This window comes from Enoplosus armatus, chromosome 3 (genome assembly GCF_043641665.1).
Source record: "Enoplosus armatus isolate fEnoArm2 chromosome 3, fEnoArm2.hap1, whole genome shotgun sequence".
Lineage (NCBI taxonomy): Eukaryota > Metazoa > Chordata > Actinopteri > Centrarchiformes > Enoplosidae > Enoplosus > Enoplosus armatus.
The window spans coordinates 1,959,002-1,980,088 of record NC_092182.1 but is presented as its reverse complement, the minus strand read 5'-3'; the positions used below and the strand labels follow the sequence as shown (position 1 = coordinate 1,980,088).

The window sequence follows — 21,087 nt, the reverse complement described above, 5'->3', positions numbered from 1 at the left end:
TAACCCAGGAAGAGGCACCGGGGGAAACGAAAGAGGCACCGTTCTCCTTATTTCAAGCCAGTGTACCATATAAATGATATTGAAGCTTATTTTAAGGTAAAATAGTTACATAATGTTGCTTTGATAATATAATACTTCACTTCACACTCCCTCAACCTGCCTTTCCTGCTTTTGAAAAAAAGTGGGAAAATGAACTGCAGGTCACCCATAAACAAAATGTAGCGTTCCGGATTTGCACTCTTGTCTGTTATGGCTGCTGTTATTGAAGAGGCTATTATCTCACTCTCTTCCACAACGATGAGCTATCCCTTCGTGAATTGGCACAAAATTGCAGCTCCAAAAAAAAAACAAAAAAAACCCCATTTGGTCTTTGATCCTGTGGGAGCCGACGTCAAAATAATTTGCTCTCGTTTTAAAACTGCAGGAACATTTTCCAAGAAGCTGATATTTCTTTTGTGCATTTCTTCGCTCCTCTGGGCGCTAACAATCGTTTTCTTTTTCAAATGGCCGCACCGTTTTTAAAAAAAAAAAATTTTATGAACTTCTACCAAATGTTAAATGTGCAATTTTAACAATCTGCATACATTTTTCTCCATGAAATAAAGGGACATTCTTTCAAGGCATCTGTATTCACGGACAAGAGCAACGTGTGAAGCCTGAAAAATAAATGAATAAATGATGAAAATGACAAAACGTTCACATAAAAACAAACAAAAAGTGCAGTTTTAGTCGATGTTTTTGAGCAATGGATCCTGCTCCTGTGGTATTCTACACACTTCTCGTATTTTCCTTTCACTTCAGTCTGCATACATGCTTTGTGCAGAAGTTCTAAAATCCCCAGTGGTCAGGGTGAAATGATCAGTATCTGCAACTTAAATGTAGCTTTGTGAATAGTTCGTGTTAGCAGGATCCATTGTAATTCAATACAACAAAAATTAAAAAATGCTGTTGTTATTCATAGTTTTTGTTGACGTCAGAAACGTGTAAATTCAATCATTTGGTTATTATTGAGGTCATAGTTAAAGATAGTGTTGCAGTGGACTACGTTATATTGAAAGGTGTTTGTTCTTCTTCCATTAACATACATGAGGAGGCCAGAATATTAGAAACACCTGAATATAATGCAGTCCAGTGCAACACCACCGCTAACTATGACCGCAATGCCAAGTGAATCAACACCAAAAAAAATCCAATATCCATAACAACATTTGCATCACATCACGTTTTTCTTAGGCTAGCAAACAACAAACGATGTTAATCATCATAAGACAGCAAATGGAGGGGACAGATCATCCAGGGTGGGCAGACATTTTACTAAAAACCACTCATGTGAACCTGGTGGTGGCACTCGAGGCAAAGTCAGGGATCACCAGAGTCATTAGACTCATCCTCTGGGCGCCATGAATATCTGCACTCCATCCAATAGTAGAGATATTTCAGTCTGGACCAAAGTGGGGGACCAACTCACAGACAGATGGACCGACATTGCGATTCCCTCAAGCCATATCTGCATGGGGGTAATTTGACCGTTCGGTGGGCCCTCGGAAACTAAATTTGATTAAGAAAATATGTTTACCTTTGAAAACTCCTCGCAAGGTTGACGCAAGTACGACTAATTTTATCGACGAGATGTCACAACTTCAAATGTGCCCTGCAAAACCGGGGAGAGAAGATCATTAGATGGATGAAGGACTGTGTACATCCATGTTCTATATATACCCTCTGGCTCTTAGACAGCCACGACGGGCCAGAGAGGGCTGGTGATATCCTCAGACTTTCAGTTCCCCCCATAGTGCTGACATGAAACATGCATTGACAACATACATCACACACACCGTAAATGTTTTAGGAGGTGCTGCTGGCCTCCATCAAGAAAAGGACATGCATAGTGCATGTGTTTGTGATGATGATGGATGCTTGTTCACACACACACACACACACACACACACAGACACACACACACACACACACACACACACACACACACTCGGGACTCACTCAGCCTGGTCGGTGCCCATAAATGCTTCACTTTCTCTATTTCTATCAAATGGAATCAGCCAACGTCCCTAAACTCTCAGCCCTCTTTCCTCTTTCTCTCTCTTTCAGTATTTATTAATTTAGCTTGGCCCCCTTTTGCTTTCCTCTCCCTTCCCTTCTTTCCCTATTTTTTTTTTTTTTTAATTTATTTCTCCTTTGAAGAGGAGAGCAGAGAGAATTGGGATGTACGGGTCCCAGCGGTGGCTGGGTCGTCGTGGTCGACTGGCCTCCTGTCCTACTGAAGCAGAAACACCAGGCTTTCTCTGCACTGTGCCATTACCATGCTCTGCTTTTGATGTGGAGGAGAGGAGGAGGGAGGGAGGGAGGGAGGGAGGGAAGGGGAGACGGTGGGCTAAACCGAACCGAAGTCACTTAATGTCATTTCTTATTCGTCATTTTCTGTCATCTGCCAATCTCAGTGCGATCGGTTGATGATCATTGATCTTTTTCCACACAGACCTGAAAGCAAAAGACTCTATATAGATTCGCATTGTGCATCCTGCGCAATGTTTCTCACAATACTCACTGCTAAAACTAATTTTAGACCAGGAGGAGGAGGAGGAGGGTGATAGCAGGAGGAGGAAGAGGAGCAGTTTTTTAATGGAAGGGATGCACTGCCTGAAGAGTCCCTGAGTGTTCGGACAGTCAACTGAGCTGTCGGCTGAAACACAGCAGCCCCCGAAAGCTCCTGTGTGTGTGTGTGTGTGTGTGTGTGTGTGTGTGTGTGTGTGTGTGTGTGTAGAAGCTGGGGCTGGAGCTGTGCGGTGCCCACATGCTGCTCCTGCATGCTTTATGACCTCTGTTTTTAAAGTGGTCTTCCTTGTTTTGTGTAATTTAGTCTCTCGGATCATCTTTGGTACTAAGAGGATCATTCTCGTGGGGTGTATTTTTTTTTTTAACAGATTAAGTTTATGTACTATGGTGCTATCTATAAGGGTGTCACTTTGTGTTGAAAAGTGGTGCGGACATTTCATTTTTTTTTTTTAAAAATGGTCTTCAACATATGCGATTTTAGGGAATGTGATTAGGGGATGAGAGTGAGGTCGGAGTAGATCATTACGGCGGGTCTGGAAAAAGAAATTGCGCATCTAAAAGGGCATACATAGTCGACAGTATGAAAATACTCTCTGTTCTCTGCACATCCATCTCAGTCTGATTTGGATCGGCCACCAAACGGGACAGGAACAGACTACAACAGCCAACCTGTCCTCCATTCAGGACTTATACATGTCCAGAGTCCGCAAACATCACTGCAGTTACAGTTAACACCAGTCACATACAGTCAGGAACAATCTGACACGATATATATATATTTTATATTTATAGCTGACACACGCACTGGATTTTTTACGCCTGTGTGCTGGCGGTAGCCGGCGCCGGAGTCATTATGTTTTCAGGTTGCCTGTCTGTCTGTCTGTCCGTCCGTCCCATCCTCGTGAATGCAAAAACAACATTTCAGATGTCATTCTTCCCAGGACGAATTACGTCACTTTTTTCCGTTCCCGTGAATGTGATATCTCGGTGACGTAGTACGAGGAGCTCGGCTCCCCCGAAAGCCTCATTTGAGAAATTTAGGAGAAGCTCTGAAATGTCGTAATATTTGGTGCCACTGTTTATATTATATTTTCCTGTATATTTAGGTCCCTGACATGAATAATAGGCTAATATTAAAGCACTTCATGGGATGCAACCTAGGTCAGGCCTGCCCAACAAAGTAATGCAAACCACTGCCTGACCGCCGTGCGTTGGCATTCTCATTTTCTGGGCGGATGATCGCCGGAGGAAGGACACTTTTGCAAGCAATTGAGTTGCTGTGCTGCAGCGCTGCACCTGCTGATTATCTGCTTCTGTGATGTGTGCTTTTTATTTTTAAAAAGTAAACGCTAAAATGTGTATATTTGTTGTCTTCCCAGTGGTGGTGTTGTACGTGCAAGGCCTGGGGACCAAGGAGTGGAGAGAGGTGAGTGGAATGTCTTTAAATCTGAAGTTGATGAAATTGTGGCTCTCATTTTAACGTGCAGAATTCACGGATGGAACCAGTCAGCTGATAGCGGCTGGCTGGGCGGATCAGAAAGCTTATGTTTTTGGCTGGATGAGAAGTCAAGTCGAGGGCCTCTATGAAACAAAAGGAGTCACGTTTGGGATATTCATTACGGCAGCAGGACAGAGTTATAGTTTGGCATCCGGGCTCCGACCTCATCATTCCCGGGAGGGCAGGTATGTATTTACACAGAGATAATGGGGAGCGATGAGCAAATATCTTAAACCCCCTAGCCGAAGCCTGCAGGTGGATGCTGGGGTGGTGGCAGCAATACTGACGCAGGCCAGCAGTGGCAGACGGAGGGAGCGATGGGACATTTTTCGCAGCTTAAGTAGACTGCCAAGTTGGGAGGGGGGGGGGTGTTAGGTAGATGATTGTGTGCAGCTCGGGTTGACTGCCTGAGCGAGCTTTGCAGGCGTTGCGCCGCGTCTTCTTGATAATTAGTTTACAGCCCGTATTTAAGCCCCTTAAGTCCCTTTGACAATTCCTTGTGTCCACTCGTCAGTCAGTACAATATTATGCTGAGCTGTACGAGGGTCTTGCGGACATCTACGCGCAAACATTACTGTGTGTGTAGTGTCCCTTTTCGGGGTATATCCAGCCCTTAACCATAAGACCCATAACAGGACTTAATTTAACTTCCACCTGATTCTTAAACCTGCCCTGATCAATATTTCCATGTTAACAACGGCGCAAATAACTTTGTGTAATAGTTGTGACAAACCCACAGAATTCACCATGTTTGCACGAAGCTCAAATGCTGTTATAAGTGACACTGACACATCATTACATCATTACAACACTAGATAGAGGAAAATCCAGAGAGACAAATTTTTCAAGGTAAAACAGGATATTTGATAACCCATTAGCCACCCATTAGCATTCAACCACTTCCTAGGTAGCATGACCGGATTTTCATGATTTTGTAAGATTCCTTGCGCTCATACGACCTGCAACCTGGAACACAGCAGTGAGCTTCCCACCCTTGAGCGTGCCGTCTAAAAGAAAAATGGCAGCCGTGTGAATATGGTGAATTGTACCCCAACTCTGCAGTTTCTCTCAGCACTACAGAGCCTCGAGGCAATCTTTCAGCTCGTTGTGCGGTTTTTTCACGGCCCGGTATTTAATTACGTTGGCTTGGCTTCACTCCTCTCAATAACTGCTGTTTCCAGCAGCAACTGGCGCTCATGAACCCGCTGCACACTGAGTCGGTGGAGATCAGAACAGAGCTAAAAGAGGAGTGAATATTGGACTTAATAGCTTTGATATACTCTTTGTTATTAAGGCTTGAAATGATTCTTACTGCATCATCTTGCATATATTGTGGCACGAAATACTGGCAAATGAACTGGGAAACACAGCAGCCTCCCTGTGGTGGTCATTAGAAGATATGATGACATTTTTGGGCTGCGGCGGTGTCTGCCGCCTGCCATCAGAGCTGTGCATGAGCAGTAAACAAAAGCGCTAATCCGGCTGTGCCCTGCGGTGTGTATTGAACGCCAGAATTACCACTTACGTGTACGCTCAACTCTAAATGTATTTTGTAGTTAATTTACGGTTGATTTTAGATTCCCAAGCTGTTCTTCTAAATGCTTTTCGGAGTGCGTATTGGGGAATCAGAAAAACAGAACTGACTGATGAAATAAAGCGCGAGTGACTCCGGAAAAATGAAAAGACAAGGCCGAGGTTGAATAAATCACAGCAATCCCTTTTTAAGAAGCACTTGTCATTCTCCGCACGCTTCGTGATAACCAAAACAAACCAAAAAAAACGTGACGTGCAAAAAGTGCGGTGCGCTTTCCTCCAGTAAGGTCAGAACCAGAGAGAGAGTCTAAAGTCGCACTGATCAGAGTGTTTCATAGCCAGCAGGATGTGATGAAAACTAAGCCCTTCTGTGAAGTCTGTGAGCGGCCAAATATAGGAATTCATAAATTGGAAAATCATTCAAGACGCTTTGGGAGGTCGGCCCTGGAACACTGTGGCTGTGTAAACATATAGAAAAAAACCTCATCTCTCTCTCTCTCTCACTCTGCCTCAGTGTCTCTCACTCTCTGTCTTGCAGTAATTTGTGCTTTGTGCTATCAAAGAAAATCAGTCTCACCTCAGTGGGGATCCAAACACATACACATAGATCTCACTGAGCCTCAATCAGTTTCACAGGGAGAGGACGCTTTCAGCAGAGCTGTATACACACTCTCTCTCTCTCACACACACACACACACACACACACACACACACTTACACACTGTAAAGCAGTGGTAAGAGATGCAGCGTAGTTGGTGGCCCACAGAACTTAGCACTCTTCTGGTTCTTATATGAGAAAGCTTGAAACCTGAACTAACGGGAATGACATCATTTTGACCAGACAGATGATCCTTGGATGTCAGTTGGGGGTGTCGCATGACTTGAGCTTTCTCACCCTGACAACTATTGTAGTCGGAAGAAATCATTTCTGGAGCGACGGATATAAACACAACACAGCTGATCAAGGACAATGGGGGCTCTTTTGTGTGTGTGTTTTTTGGTGTTCATGCCCCCCCCCCTCAAAAAAATGACAAATGATACGTAAAAAGAAAAGGGCCTCTTTTGTTTTCGTGTGTTACAGAGGCAAAGCTTAACCTTTGTTCGAAGATTAACAAGTAATGACTTCGAAAACCAATTTCCTTCGAGTGTTTCTTGCTTACCCTCTTCTTCACAAGAGAGTGAAAGGCAATCCTGTCCTGTCAATCGGAAGTCATCGGAAAAAAATCAAACAAACCCTCCCTCGTGAACAAGGCCCCGCCACTTGAGGAAGTACTTGAAGTTACAATAAAATCACGTTTAATCATTGTTTAAATGATTAAAGCCTTTGACAAACAGCTCTGCACAGCATATATATACGTTTCTTGTAGGTAAGTAACTAGCAACTAGTCATTGTTACATTGCTCTTTTATCCTTGATAAAATCCTTTTTTTTTTTTAAATCAAATTTCCGGTTATTATTCCTCATCGCTCTCTTTTAGTCCAGGTATCTTTCCGACTTGACTGGCTGACAGTGATTGGCTAACACAGATTTCGGCCGCGCTCGTGGAGGCGCCGTACCTTTTCAAGCTTCAGAGAGAGTCCCTGCAAAAATATTAGGTTGCTTGGAGCGATGGAGTGCGGTAATCCTATCAGTGATTTGGAAACTGTGCAGGATAAAACTCTCAAGCCTCCATCTGTGGGAGAAAAAAAAGAAAAAAAAAAAAAAGCCATCACAGTTGCAGAATATCATAAAATGTCTCTCTGCTTGTGTGAGACGACAAAAGTTTATCTGGGAGCATCCTAAACTTTATTTTCCTCGCTGCCTCTCTATCTCAGCAGCGAGCCAAAGCTTTTCTCCTCTTGCTTGTGGCATTTCCGGGGGGGTGGGGGGTGGGGGGGCTTTTTTGCCGTTGATTACAACGGCAACAGGGGCACATGGTTTGGCTGTGAATGTTTTTTTTCTCCGCTGCTCTTTATTTTTATAAATCGGGACTGATTGAAGAGCACATGAGCTTTCTTCAGGCCCGGGTTGCCAGGTTGGATTGCGGCCACAGTTGGAGATCTTCCATATGGTTCCAGGTCCCACTCAGCTGCCCACTTCCCTCCTCTTTACAGTCTCTTTGGACGGTAGCGTAGCTCTGTCAATGAGCAAGAGGAAACAAGCAGCCGCCTGCGACACGTGTATTGTCACCGGCTTGTCGTGCGTGGGCTGTCTGAACACATTGGCAGATTTGGCTTGAGGCAGTTTTTTTTTTTTTTTTTGATGCAATTAGCAGAAATCTCATTTTCACACTAATGTGGAAAAATAATTACAGCTCTGCCAAAAACAAACTATCTCGATTTTTTTTCCTTTTTTTTTTTTTAGTGGGTGACGGAGAAGAAACTGCATAGAAAACTTACTAAACAAAAGGAGAAGCTGTCTAAAACACAGCTTATTAAAAGATACTTCTTGTCAGTGTGTGTGTGTGTGTGTGTGTGTGTGTGTGTGAGAGAGAGAGACGTGGAGACAGCTCATATTCCGTTATATGAAACCAATCCCCTTTTCTCTACCCACTGTCTCTGTCACGTAATACAGTGCTCCCTTTTTCTTAGGCAATTTCAGAAATCATTTTACTTATTAGTTTTGGGGGAGCAGTACTAACCCTTTTTTAGAACCCCCCCCCCCTTCTCTGTTTCTCCAAGGCAACTTCAACCTTTTCTCCTTCTAAAAACCAGGGTCCGCCAGTGTGAATGACCAGGACATCTTCCTCTTGTCATTAAACTAGAGAAATTCAAACTGCGTGGCTTCTTGTATTTGGGAAATCTCATAGAGGCTGGTTGTGTTCGGAGTGTTTCATCCCCATCAACTGATTGTAAGGAAAGGAAACCAACCGTTTTGGAAATGCAAATGTCTGACTGGTTGTAGAACGTGCATTGGGAAGAGCGCAGAGTTAGCCTGAGGCGTGCGCACACTCAGCAGCTGCTGCTCAGGGCCTCAAAGCCCCCAGGGTCCTCCAAACAAACTGACAATGTAAACTCTTCTTTGGGTTCTCACTTCTGTACAATTTACATTTTTAAATGAATGATGAAAACTTGAGCTTCTTGTGCCATATTGTAGTTTGGCTAAACAACACAACATGTAATATTACCAACCTCAGCAAGCGGCAGCAGCAAAAAAAAAAAAAAACTGCAATATTTCACATACTGCTATGGTTAAAGGAGTCTTTGATCGCTATGGGGCAATGTTTTTAGGAGTGGGTTCCTTTTTTCTGCAAAAAAAAAAAAAAAAAGTCTTATAACATCCCCTCTGATAACCCCACTGCACGAAAGGAAGTCGAGATATTTTCCCCATGAGCTGTCGGAGACCTGAACGGAACTAAAAGGAGAGAGGATAGACCGACTTTGTCTTCGGTGTGACAGCTAACCGTTAGCACACTGACAGGTACTGACAGTAAGAGCCGCAAGCGTCAGTGTTTATGTTGTTAGGTAAGAAGGAATGAGACGGAACGCGATGAACTTCTATGTAAGCGCTGAAGACAAGTATGATATTATATTATTGTACTATTGGTACTGAATGTTGAAAATTGGGACATTTCTAGTGTTTTACAGATATTTGTCGGGACTCTGGACCACCCAGCTTGATACTGGGACAATCCCAGACAATAGGTACAACAGGTAGCTGGCAATATTTACACCAACTGTGTGTGTGTGTGTGTGTGTGTGTGTGTGACAGCTCAGCCTCTGCTCTGACTGATCTAGAAAAACTCTCTATTTCTCTGTTTTTTTTTGTTTTTTTTCCTCCAATTTACATCATCTCTGGTGGGCTCACATTCACTTGCGTCTCTGAATTTATATTCAATCACGCCCCCTGTCTAAAATCCACTTTGTGTTCAAAAAACGTCTCAACAAGTGTGATTTTAAATGCTATAAATTGCAGTTGATTGCTGTCTTGTACGTTTGGAGTAGAAAGGTGTCATCGGATCCCGCTTAGGGGCCCCCCAAAAAACGCTTCTCTGGCCCTGGAAAAGCAATCAGTTGTTTTACTGTAATGTGTTTCTGAGATAAGTGCTTCCACCAGACACGGCTGCCTCTTGCTTCATTAGCTCATTTCTGACAGCGCCTGACTGCCAGCCTAACCTGCTCCCACAGGAGGCACACACACACACACACACACACACACACACACACACACACACACACCCGCCATGCTAACCTACTTTTTCAACACTACTTTTTATTCTGGGGGAATAACAATGATAATGATCCCATCCTCATTTCTACTGACATTTTGTGTCCACGTTGTGGGTTTTGCATGCACCCCCCCCCCCCCCCCCCCAACATCCGCTGGGACAAACTCACTCTCCTTCCGTCTGTCTCACCGTCTACCATCTCGTCCACTTGTAGGTACAGTTCATTACGGATGCAGCAGACTCAAATAGAGAGAAAAGCTCCTCTGATTGCCTCGACGGCTGCCAGGCTGTTTTCCTGCTCACAGTACAATGCTGCTGGGAGGCTCGCGCGCACACACACACACACACACACACACACACACACACACACACATACCCCCAAGCTTTACTTTGTTCATTAGCCACAGAGAGAATGGGTCCTCTGAAATCAGTGGATGCTCCTCTATCACTGAGTTGCGTCACGTTTGATTGAATAAACTAACCATTCTAAAGAGCATGATATCTCAGGAACGCCTCCAGGGGGTTTATTGTTGGTCAAAGGCAGAGATTTGAATTGAGCACCTGTTCCAAATTGTCTGATTCATCAAAAAGTGGTATTCCCCTCAGCTTATCAATGCCTTTAATCGATGCCGGCATGTTTTTCTCACAGTTGCGCTTTACAAATGTCGAGGTCATGCGTCTACGCTGCCGGAAACTTGCAGCGAGAAAGAGAAAGAAAGCGTGGCTTCAGTCCACAAAGAAGTGCTTGTTGTAGTGTCTGTAAAATGATCATTTCCAGCACGGGCTGAAATTCCAGGGATGTCATGACACTCAACGCATGAGCGCCACCGCTTCCCAGCCAAGCAGATTTTTTTCTTTCACTGTCGCGCTGATGCTGAAAACCTGTGTATGACTACTTTTTTTTTTTTTTTTCCCCACACAGAAAATTCAGGAATCAATAAGGAAATTGACACAGAATCAGAAGGATTAGCAGCAGAATCGATAGTAATAAAAGAATCTAATCCCCAGTCAGAGGTCAAGTGGCGCGCGCTCTCCGCACTGCCTCACACCTAACGGACAGTTCCTGCCATCATTTTCTTACCAATATACGGCAACCATGTCTGTCGGTGCTGTGATAGCTAAGCGGTTCGGTTGTCTTCTCCTGACAGTGCTCATACGTTAATGATGAAGTCATTGGGTGCTTGGTGATGACTGCTTTGCCAAATCCTTGTGTTTTTGGCTGGCGGCACGGCGCACCAGTTTCATTTCTCCCTTCCAATTCCACCGTAAGAGAATGCCAGCAAAGGCATTTGGTTTTCCCGTGCCAAATCCCTCTTCGCTGCATCACCTTTTTGTTGAATTTGATGTAGAGTTAGTTCAATTTACGGGAGGCCAGGCCGTAGAAAAAAAAACAGCAACTTAAAATGTTGTATATATGTATATATATATATATATATATATACGGTATGTAGTAAGTAACAAACAAACCAGAACAAAACCCCCAAAAAGTAGTGACAGCCTTTTGGAACCATTTCTGAAAGAATGTACTCCTTACAGGTACTTGTTTTGTGTTGTTATTTACGGGCGGCAGGCAGTGCGGTCTTCCAGCACGCTGCTGTCGCTGCTGGATCAGAAGATGGTGATGCAACAGTGAGCCAAGAGGTCTGCCCCCACCCCTTCCGCCCTCTCCTCCGGGGTCTCTAATCCAGTGGGAATACGATGAGCCTCTTTCTGTCCTGCCCCTCGAAGGCATGTCCGCTGTGAAGCCAGGGACAACAGTTAACAAGTAAATATGAAACAAAGGGCTCAGTTTCAAGGATCAGTGAGGCTGCGGGTGCCACTGCTGGGTGTTTTGGCAGCTGTCAACAGAGCAGCGGTGGCAGGAAGTCTGTAAGTTTCGGTCCACAGCATCAACTCGCCCCACAACTGCTTCGCAACTGCTTCCTTTTAAAGGAGAAAAACAAATTTCACTTTCTCTGGCGCGGCAGTGACTGCCCCTCAGCTACACATCGAGTTCAAAAATAGCATTGCACACTCTCGAGGGACCGCGTACTCAAGCGCTGCGTTTCAGTAGTAGTTCCACTTCCCCTCGTTCACCTGCCCTCAGCCCTTGGTGTTACGTAACGGCAAACGCCACGCGGAGGCCACTTGGAGAGCAGAAGGGAAGTGGGCGGGTGAAGGAGCAGGGGGAGTTTAAAAGGAATGCTACCTGCCCTTGTACACTTTCAGCCCAAACGATCCTAGGTTGATCGCCAGCTGTCGGCTTAGGGGCAATACTGCGTTTACGAATCATCAGAAATGCCTGCGGACTAGTTTCAATGAGGCGAAAAGGGCGTCTTCTGCGGATGAATGCAACTACGTGGCGCTACGTGGTAATCAGCCGCATCAGCTCCCGATTGTGAAAAATTTCTGTTCGTGATCTGTGGCGTGATTACCGGGTTTTATTACAGGGTTGTGATATCTCGCTAAACAGCAATTTTCCCCATGTCTTTACAGATAATGTTGGAAATAAAGAAACAACTCAAGCCGAATAGTTCAACAGTCTCAGTAAATATTAACTGCAGTTAGTTATATGACGTTATTTCAGTAACATATAGTGAACCTATACACATGTAAGCCACCTATACAGACCTACAAGATATATTACAAAAACTGAAACTGAAAAGCAATTTCATCTGTCATTTTCGTACGGAGGAAAATGAGCTCGTTGGCTCATTAGCTAACCCCGGCATATTTGCATTGATTGTGTAAACTCAGATGTTGATTTATACGTCTTGGTATATATAGACATATATATATGTCCCTGGTAAATAAATAAACCACCCATGCTTTACGTACTGCCAACTAACCATGGATGTATTTTCTCCCACCAAAACGCGTGACTGCAATGCATTGTGGGTGGCCGATCTCACCAAGTATCACCTCAGTGTTTCAGACAAATGGAATGACGCTTGCGATGGCGGCTGGGATTTCCCCCCCCGAGGGCAGGTGTGGAGGGGAGGTCAACGAGGGCACGTTGAACGACTAATGAAACACAGCCATTGTACATGGGCGGCACATCTGGAGCTCCCATGAGTCGACCCCCCCCCCCCCCCCCCCCCCATTCCATAAATGAAGTCTCAATTCCTCGATATATCCCCGGTGCGTATTTGATTCCATTTTCGTTTCGGTTAACTTAGTGCCTTAAGCAGGAGTCACCGACCTGTCAATCTTTATCGAGTTCCAAGTCAGTCACGAAGCAGCTGAAGGGTCATTTGCACCAATCAGAATGCTCTCCTTATAGCCGTATTGAGGCAGTATCTGTTTTAAGACATACACAATCACTCTGCTGGGAATAATACTTTGTCCGATGTGGTTTTTCCCATGGGTGTATGAAGAGAACTGGACACAGCGTCGGAGGCGGGGCCCTGTTCATTCCTATTCCTAAATTGCTCAGTGGTGCATGAAGCCAAAAAAGTTTGAATTCTGAGTTAAAAATTTCCTGGATCTTCCGCTTAGCTTTAGGCTCGCTCACATGAGTGGAGAAGGAGAAGGACTTTGACTGATAGTGACTTTTACAACTTTTAGGACATCATAATTTAAATAAGGGCTGTTTAAAGAAGTTGATGTGCCTCAAAAAGTCTGAGAAAAAGCCTTTTTGAGTCGGTGTGGAATTGGAAACTTTGAATATGCAAATATGTGGAATATGTTTGGATTCATATGTTTAACTGCTGGACACAAGACGTCTGCTATTTCACAGAAAAGTCCATTCCAAGTGACCTCAGAGGCTCCAAGTTTCCACATCACACTTGTGTGAGATGCATACTGCTCCACAGTTGGCCCCAAACTAGTTGTGATGTCACAAAATCCTGCTACGTCCTGCTACGTCCTCTTGTTAAAATGAGGTCAAGGTCACAGAGAAACTTTCCCTCCTCAGCAGATGGATTATGAAAACAAGCTGCACATACATAATTCTGCACAGTGACGCCCAATCATCTGAGTACAGTAAGAAAAAGCACATTTTTGATGGGGGGGGGGGGGGGGGCTTTAAGTTACTGCTTATTCAAAGTGACCACTTCCTGCTGCTTGTTTCACATTAAAAGCGTTGCATATATGATTGGCATGGAGGCCTTCATTATTAAGCACATAAGCAGCAGATTTTACAACCGAAGAGCAAACTGTAACAAGACAAGTACGAAGAAGTTAAACACGTCATCCGGGCTGAAGGTAACACAGCCGCAGCTGACAGATGCAGGAACGACAGCTGGCCAATAAATCACCGCTGCGTGAATGCCCCATCGTTAGGTTGCATCGCTAGTTTTCTGTTGCTGCAATGAGAAAGTGCTGTTAATTAACATATCTGGCAAATCACAAAAATGTTCACGAAAAGTTGCCAGCGATTTCTTTGGGGTCCACAATGTAATTGGTAAAAAAAAAAAAAAATGGCATTGGGAAGGAGGGCAAGGTCTGTCTCGGTGGTTATTGCCGTCAAGCTGAGCAGTCGATGCTGATTGGCAGACTGCATACCGGTTCAGTTATCCTATTGACTGGCTTCTGTCATCACATAGATGTGATCATTTGGAACCGCGGAATACACAGTACTTGTGTTTCCTCCTCCAATCATGCAATTATGATGATTATAATGTCAAACTCGCTTGCGGCTGTCTTGTAATACGCAACAACCAAAAAGAAACAGATGGCATTACGCGCACACCGTGATGAAAACCTGATGGTTAATAAATTAGTGAGTGATTCCCCTTTTTTGATGGCATCTATTGACAACATGAGTTTGCCTCTTGTGACAATCTGAACCAGTAACCCTGAGGGCCCCCGTCAGGACCTCTGACTGAAAGCCATCCGAAGAGATCAACACCCTGATGGAGTGGGGTGGGGGGGGGGGGGGGGGGGGGGGGGGTTATAGGTATTTGTCAGATCGATAGCTCATCACTGTCACCTGTCAGAGAGCATGATGGGATTGTCTTGTTGAGTAGAGGAATTGAGCGTGCGACAGCAATCAACAGGAGATTCAATTATGTGAGAGAATGCTGTTTATGTTCTTCACAGTGTGACAGGATACGTTAGAAAATGTCCTATTTTAAGGTGCTGGAAATATAATAATATATAATATTTGTTCATAAAATTACATAATATAATGTATTCCAAAACGATATTATAGGTGTCGAAGTTATTTTATTAAGTTTGAGCGGTCTAGGATTTTGCTAAAGCTAATAAATCTCTTTCTTTCTATATTTTCTTTAAAGGAGCTGCATGTAAGAACTTTAGCTCTCTGCGTTGTAAACAAACCAACTAGCCAACAGTTTCCAAGGCTGGTGTAGTGACGCACGCACAAGAGAAAAGCCCACATTTCTGGTTGGAAGGAAAGCAGGGTAAATCCCTCCGCAGGGCGAAGCCGTAGGTACATGATTGCGTTAATCGGTGTACGCACTGCTGCATGTAAACGGGAAAATTAGTGGAAAATTCATTTTCGTTAGCCATGTAAACAGCTTGGCAGAATTATTATCTTGCCCACTTCAAGGGCAAAATCTGGAATATTGCGTGCATGTAAACGTAGTCAGTATAAGGTGCTGCCTTGCCCTTACAGGTCAGGTTTAATCAGCCAAAAACACAGGAGGGCGTGCCATGTAGGGCCATTGATTATCTCACTGTTAGCCGACAAGAAAAAGAGTGTTTTACTATCATGGTTTGAACTCAACTAAAGATGTTAAATATCTTGGCCGTATGAATAAAATCAGATGAAGAATAAGGCTAGATTTTTATAAGCGCCATCAAAATCAAAAGCATCGTGGTAAAGTTTTTTTATTCAACAATATTTTGTTCAGGTATTGTGTATTTAAAAATACACATGTATATTTCACCACCTGTGGCGACTAGCCAGAGGAGCCCGGGCCCTTCATGACGCCGACACAGGGCTCCAGTGTTTGCCCGTTACGCCTTTATCTAGTAATTGTGCTGATCGAGAGTGATATCCGGCTCTGCCTTTGTCAATTTGACCTCAGTCCTCGAGGATAAGGATCAATCAGCTCGGGCAAAACCCCCCATTTGTTATCTCGAGATAATGCGATAATTCAATTTATTCTGTAAATGGCTGGATTTTGAAATTGGGCTACCTTGGCCGCTCTCCTGAATTCAATGACCAAAAGCAAAAAGAAATCTAAGTCATTCACGTGCCCCAGCAAATGGAAAGACTGAGCGTTTGAGTTTGAGCACTGCCATCATTAGCTTATGACTGATTTACACTTTCTTTCAGATGTTTGCTGGTTGAGAACTTGTAAAGCCACAAAAGATGCAACACAACAGCAGGAGTTACTCTGCAACAGTGCTTGAGCACCCCCCCCCCCCCTCACTGAATGTACAGATTGTTCATCATGGTGTTGACTTTCTTTTCCTCTCTGCTTCTCTCGTCTCCTCCAGTTTGGTCGGACGGAGGTGATCGACAACACGCTGAACCCCGACTTTGTGAGGAAGTTCGTCCTTGATTTCTTCTTCGAAGAGAAACAGAACCTTCGCTTTGACGCGTAAGTGGGAACATCTCCACCTTTTCCCTCCGCGGCACTGCCGTCTCTTTCCATTTTTGCACCGGGGAATGACTTCAATCAAGCCTCCTCTTATTTTGGCCTGCTGACTCATACAGGTTGAGAAGCCTCCAGTCACAGCCGATTACCACGAAAGCATTCTGACTGGGTGGCTCTCGGCAAATTGTCAGATGGTATATAAATCAATCAGCATGCTCCAAATGTATGTATCTCTTTGAGTAACATCTTTTTGGAAAATAGATAGAGAAAGTCAATGCTGTAAACTGATGAAAAGATGACACTGAGCGACTCTGCAGGTGGAATGATTTCTTGGGTACAGCGATGATCCCAGCCTTCTAGTACCAAGAAGCATTCCTAAAACTTTGGTCTCTGCCTTTTGTAGGAAGTCCTTCAGGAAGTAAATGTACTGTTCTTTTTGCCAGGGATGGAAAGAGTGCTAAAATATTATTGTGTAGCGCACACAAACACGCACACGATACTACATTGCCCAGCTCACATTGATTGTTCTCCTCTGTGCAGTGAGTTAGAACCATCACAATGGCTTTGTTGTTGAATTCACCTGTCTGAACGTCATTCTGTGAGTCTTGTGCACCATGAAGTTCTCCTCTTCTGTTCGCCTCTCTGTCCCACTATAACCAGTCCACCCAGCCTCCACCCAGCCTCTCTGTCCCACTATAACCAGTCCACTCAGCCTCTCTGTCCTACTATAACCAGTCCACGCAGCCCCTCTGTCCCACTATAACCAGTCCACCCAGCCTCTCTGTCCCACTATAACCAGTCCACCCAGCCTCTCTGTCCCACTATAACCAGTCCACCCAGCCTCCACCCAGCCTCTCTGTCCCACTATAACCAGTCCACTCAGCCTCTCTGTCCTACTATCACCAGTCCACGCAGCCCCTCTGTCCCACTATAACCAGTCCACCCAGCCTCTCTGTCCTACTATAACCAGTCCACTCAGCCTCTCTGTCCCACTATAACCAGTCCACCCAGCCTCCACCCAGCCTCTCTGTCCCACTATAACCAGTCCACTCAGCCTCTCTGTCCTACTATAACCAGTCCACGCAGCCCCTCTGTCCCACTATAACCAGTCCACTCAGCCCCTCTGTCCTACTATAGCCAGTCCACCCAGCCTCCACCCACCCTCACTGTCCCACTATAACCAGTCCATTCAGTACTTAGATCTGAATGAGGCCGTCTTGGATTATTGTCTCAGACAGCAGAAAGGCCTCACACACCTCAGTGAAGTTCCTAGGCGGATGCAGAAGCCACCTGAAGGATCCACCATGAGCATATTAGCATTTAGCACCCGACTGCAAGCCCCAGACCGGGTGCGCACCCTCCAATTTCTCTCTACATCCGCCCTAATGAAGCCAACCCAACCAGGAACAACACAGGGCTGTGAGGTGATATTGATATTGACCTTAAGCCGGCTGCGTCTGCGTTTTGGATGAAGAAATACTGTAAATCACAAATACTGACCAGTGACATGACCAGCTGATCCCAGAGCTGTGCGGGAGAACTGCCGTGTAAATGACGTTCAGTGTTCAGGTCAATACAGGCCGCAGTTTGAATGGCAGGTTACATGGCGCCCACTGGCCCACAACACATTTTTCCACGTCCCTTGAACGTTACAAAGACGACACGATTCACTGTAATATGAGAATTTGATCTGTCAGGTCCAATAAGATTCGAACCGTATTATACTTTGTGCATCAGCCTGAACTTTATGTAAATACGTGTGAACGCATGCAGACACCCAATTTAGTTTATCGCGTTTATTGTGAAATCCTGCAGTGCCCGAATGCCCAAAGCAAGCGCGCCTTGCCTCTCCTCTCCTTCATTACCACACTGCCCCTTGAGCAAGGTAGTTAAACCCCAACCGCTCCAGCACATCTCCGTCTCCGTTCGTTTCACAGTCGTGTATAAGTAAGATAATGGTCTGAAATTCTGAATGCTGAAACGCAAATCATTGTTTCTCCACCAAAGGTCAACCTCTCCGCCACTGGTTCACCCCCCTCTTACAGTCCTGAAATATCCGTCTGAGACGCAAACCAACAGAGACTTGGTCTTGCTGTTGAAATGTGCAGCCTTTCATTATCTTATCTTATGTTCGTCACAATCTATTTCTCCTCTGAATCTATTGTCAAGAGCTCATTATTCGTCTCAAAGTTGTTTTGTTTGGTTCAAAGCCTTAAAGTGTATAAAGATGTTCTGAAGTATTTATGAGGAGAATTAAGGGGGAGTTTACTCTCGGTCTGCGAATGAGCACAATGAGCTCTGCTGCGTGTTGAGGCCCATGTCAATCCCAGAGGATTCAAAGAAAAGGGAACAGTGTTGTTGTTGTTGTTGTTGTTGTTGTTGTTGTTGATTCGCGGATCTGCATAGCTTCTCTGTAGTTACTGATCCACTTCAAACTCTGCCTTTCAAAGTGAAGTCGCTGACAGAAGAGACTGCAGGTGGATGGAGGCGGACAGGAGGGGAAAACTTCCTCCGTTCTTTCCTTGGGGGGGGGTCGATGGCCCTGCAGGGGTTCAGAGGAGAGGCCCAGCATGGGCTCAGGTTTAAGAGGAGGCCAAAGAGCCTATCGCGTCCCTCCTATTGATCAGAGTTGCACTTCACCCCTCCGATCATCACTGTGGGGTCAATAACTGCGAACACCAACAACACTGGGCTGCGACATTGATTGAACCAATCCCGATCCTCAGCCAAGCTGCAGTCTGAATTGATATGTTCGTCAGAACTTCAAATGTCAATTAGGAAGCCGCGCATTCGACATTCTGTGTCCAGTGTAGACAGTGACGTGAGGCTAAATCAAAGGGCTGTCGATTGTTATGTCCAGTTAGTGTTCATCAAGAAGGTAACCAAGCAACAGTGTAGACAAAATCAGTTTCACCGGTTACACTGATTCTGTGCTGTGTGCCCTGTTGTATCATAGGCTGGAGGATAGCCGAAGACATTTTAAGGGAAATGAACTGTAAATTTTTGGAAGGTTGATGTTTTCCAGGAGGCATTTTATTTAAAAATGTTAAGCACAATTAAAACGTGTCCTCATAGAGGCTTCATAGAGAACATTTTGCTTACCCTAAGCTCGGTGACACATCCCAGGTGTAGAGCAAAACCAATTGATCCTCCTAACAAGTATTGTGTGTGTATCACAGCTTGATATAACTTCTTCCTCTGAGCCATAGAGCTCCATTTTTTTTTTGTCAAAAGCTGTTAAAAACAAATCAATGAGCCACGCTGTTGCACTGGGTGACATGTTCCTTCATCACCACGAACACAAGCACACACTATAGTCTATTATGGCTCAAGCACCAAATAGCGAGAGCACCAAATGTGGATTCATCCGCTGCTGAAAATAGTCCCCAACAAATGCAGCATTTCCTCCTGTTCGAGTAACGTTTGGTAAAAATGACTGAGCCTTTTTTTTTTTTTTAACATGAACAACGAGGAATGTCCCGAGCAAGTATTTCAGGCCCTGATCCTGATCCTTTAATATTGGGAATCTACAGAGACCGATATTTACATGGCAGCAGGTGTAGCTGACTTTTGCACCCCTTATAAGCTTAAATTATTGATATGATGTGAGTGAAAGTTGAACTTTTGAGGTTTCCAACTCCTGAAACTAACTGACGTGAAGATGCGTCACTCTGTTGGAGTTGTTGGAACTACAGAAACACATGCAACCGAACGCATGTGCAGTAAAATGCTGGCACTGTAGGCTGTGGTAAAGGAAAGCAGCGCTGCAACACCTAGTTCACCTAGCGCACTAGTGCTCGCCAGCTACAGTGGTTATGTCGCCGAGCCTCTGACACCACCTGTTTCGCAAAGACGCTGTTGAAGTGACATCAGAAATCGTGCTCGCGAAGGAAAACAGACTTGCGTCACTATCGTAGGTTTTGAGCTGCAGTGAGAGAGCCTGACTTATCAACAAATAAGACTGTAAATATTCGCTTTAAAATGATGCTGCAGCGTCCCCCAGAGCTGTTCAAATCGAACGTGGTAAGAATGAGCAGGAAATGAATTCAGAAATCGGAAGATCCAAGGCGTTATTGCAAGAGTCCAGAGTTTACCACGGCACGGTGTGTTGAGCTTGAAGCTTCCTCCCCTGGGACAGCAGCTGCCCCGCTTAGTGAGGAGTCTTAATCTCCTGACAAAGTAAATCGTTAATGCTGAATTATTAAGCAGTGCAAAATATAACGTACACACACACACACTCTGCTTTTCTTCAAAGCCCTGAATTGTTGTGCATCATTGGCTTTGGGAGCCGTCGTTCATGCCACCCGAACCACTGTCCTTCACACGTGACAGCTAATCTTCTGTCGCTGTTGTGGCGCAGAACTCCCACTGAAGGGAGGGAGAAAAGTCTTTCATGGAATCAAATCGTTTACAGGTGCTTTATGCACATTTTGCAGAATTAGCCCTCGAATTAGCAGTGGAGCTCCACAAAGTGCTCAACAAAGTGGTAACAGTTCAGACCTAATGTTGACGATGGATGGACAAAATAATGCTGCCACTCAAAATGTGCTCCTGCTCCTTGTGACCGAATCCCCCGGTCTCTTGACAAAATAATTAAGTCTCTTTTTAATTATTGTATATGTGCACAGGTGGCAGGTGCCACAGTTGGCACAACAGCAGCAACTATTATCTGGGAAATATTTGTCACAAAATAAAGTGCTATACACATTTCTCTGGCTGGGACGGCCTCCATTTCAGTCTGTTACTGTAACGTCTGTTCATCAATGTCCATACGTCCAGTTGTCGCTCTACATTATACATTCATAACTGTCGACATGAACACAATCCCATTGTTCCAGTACTTCGTA

At 44.7% G+C, this 21,087-nt stretch overlaps 1 protein-coding gene across 1 annotated transcript in view; it reads left to right on the top strand.

The window, feature by feature from the left end:
* LOC139283489 (copine-9-like) overlaps positions 1-21,087 on the top strand; it is a 109,444-nt gene that overhangs the window by 17,026 nt on the left and 71,331 nt on the right. The window contains exons 3-4 of the mRNA XM_070903514.1: positions 3,951-3,997; positions 16,140-16,243. Coding sequence (XP_070759615.1) covers positions 3,951-3,997; positions 16,140-16,243 — 151 coding nt within the window. The remainder of the gene's footprint in view (positions 1-3,950; positions 3,998-16,139; positions 16,244-21,087) is intronic.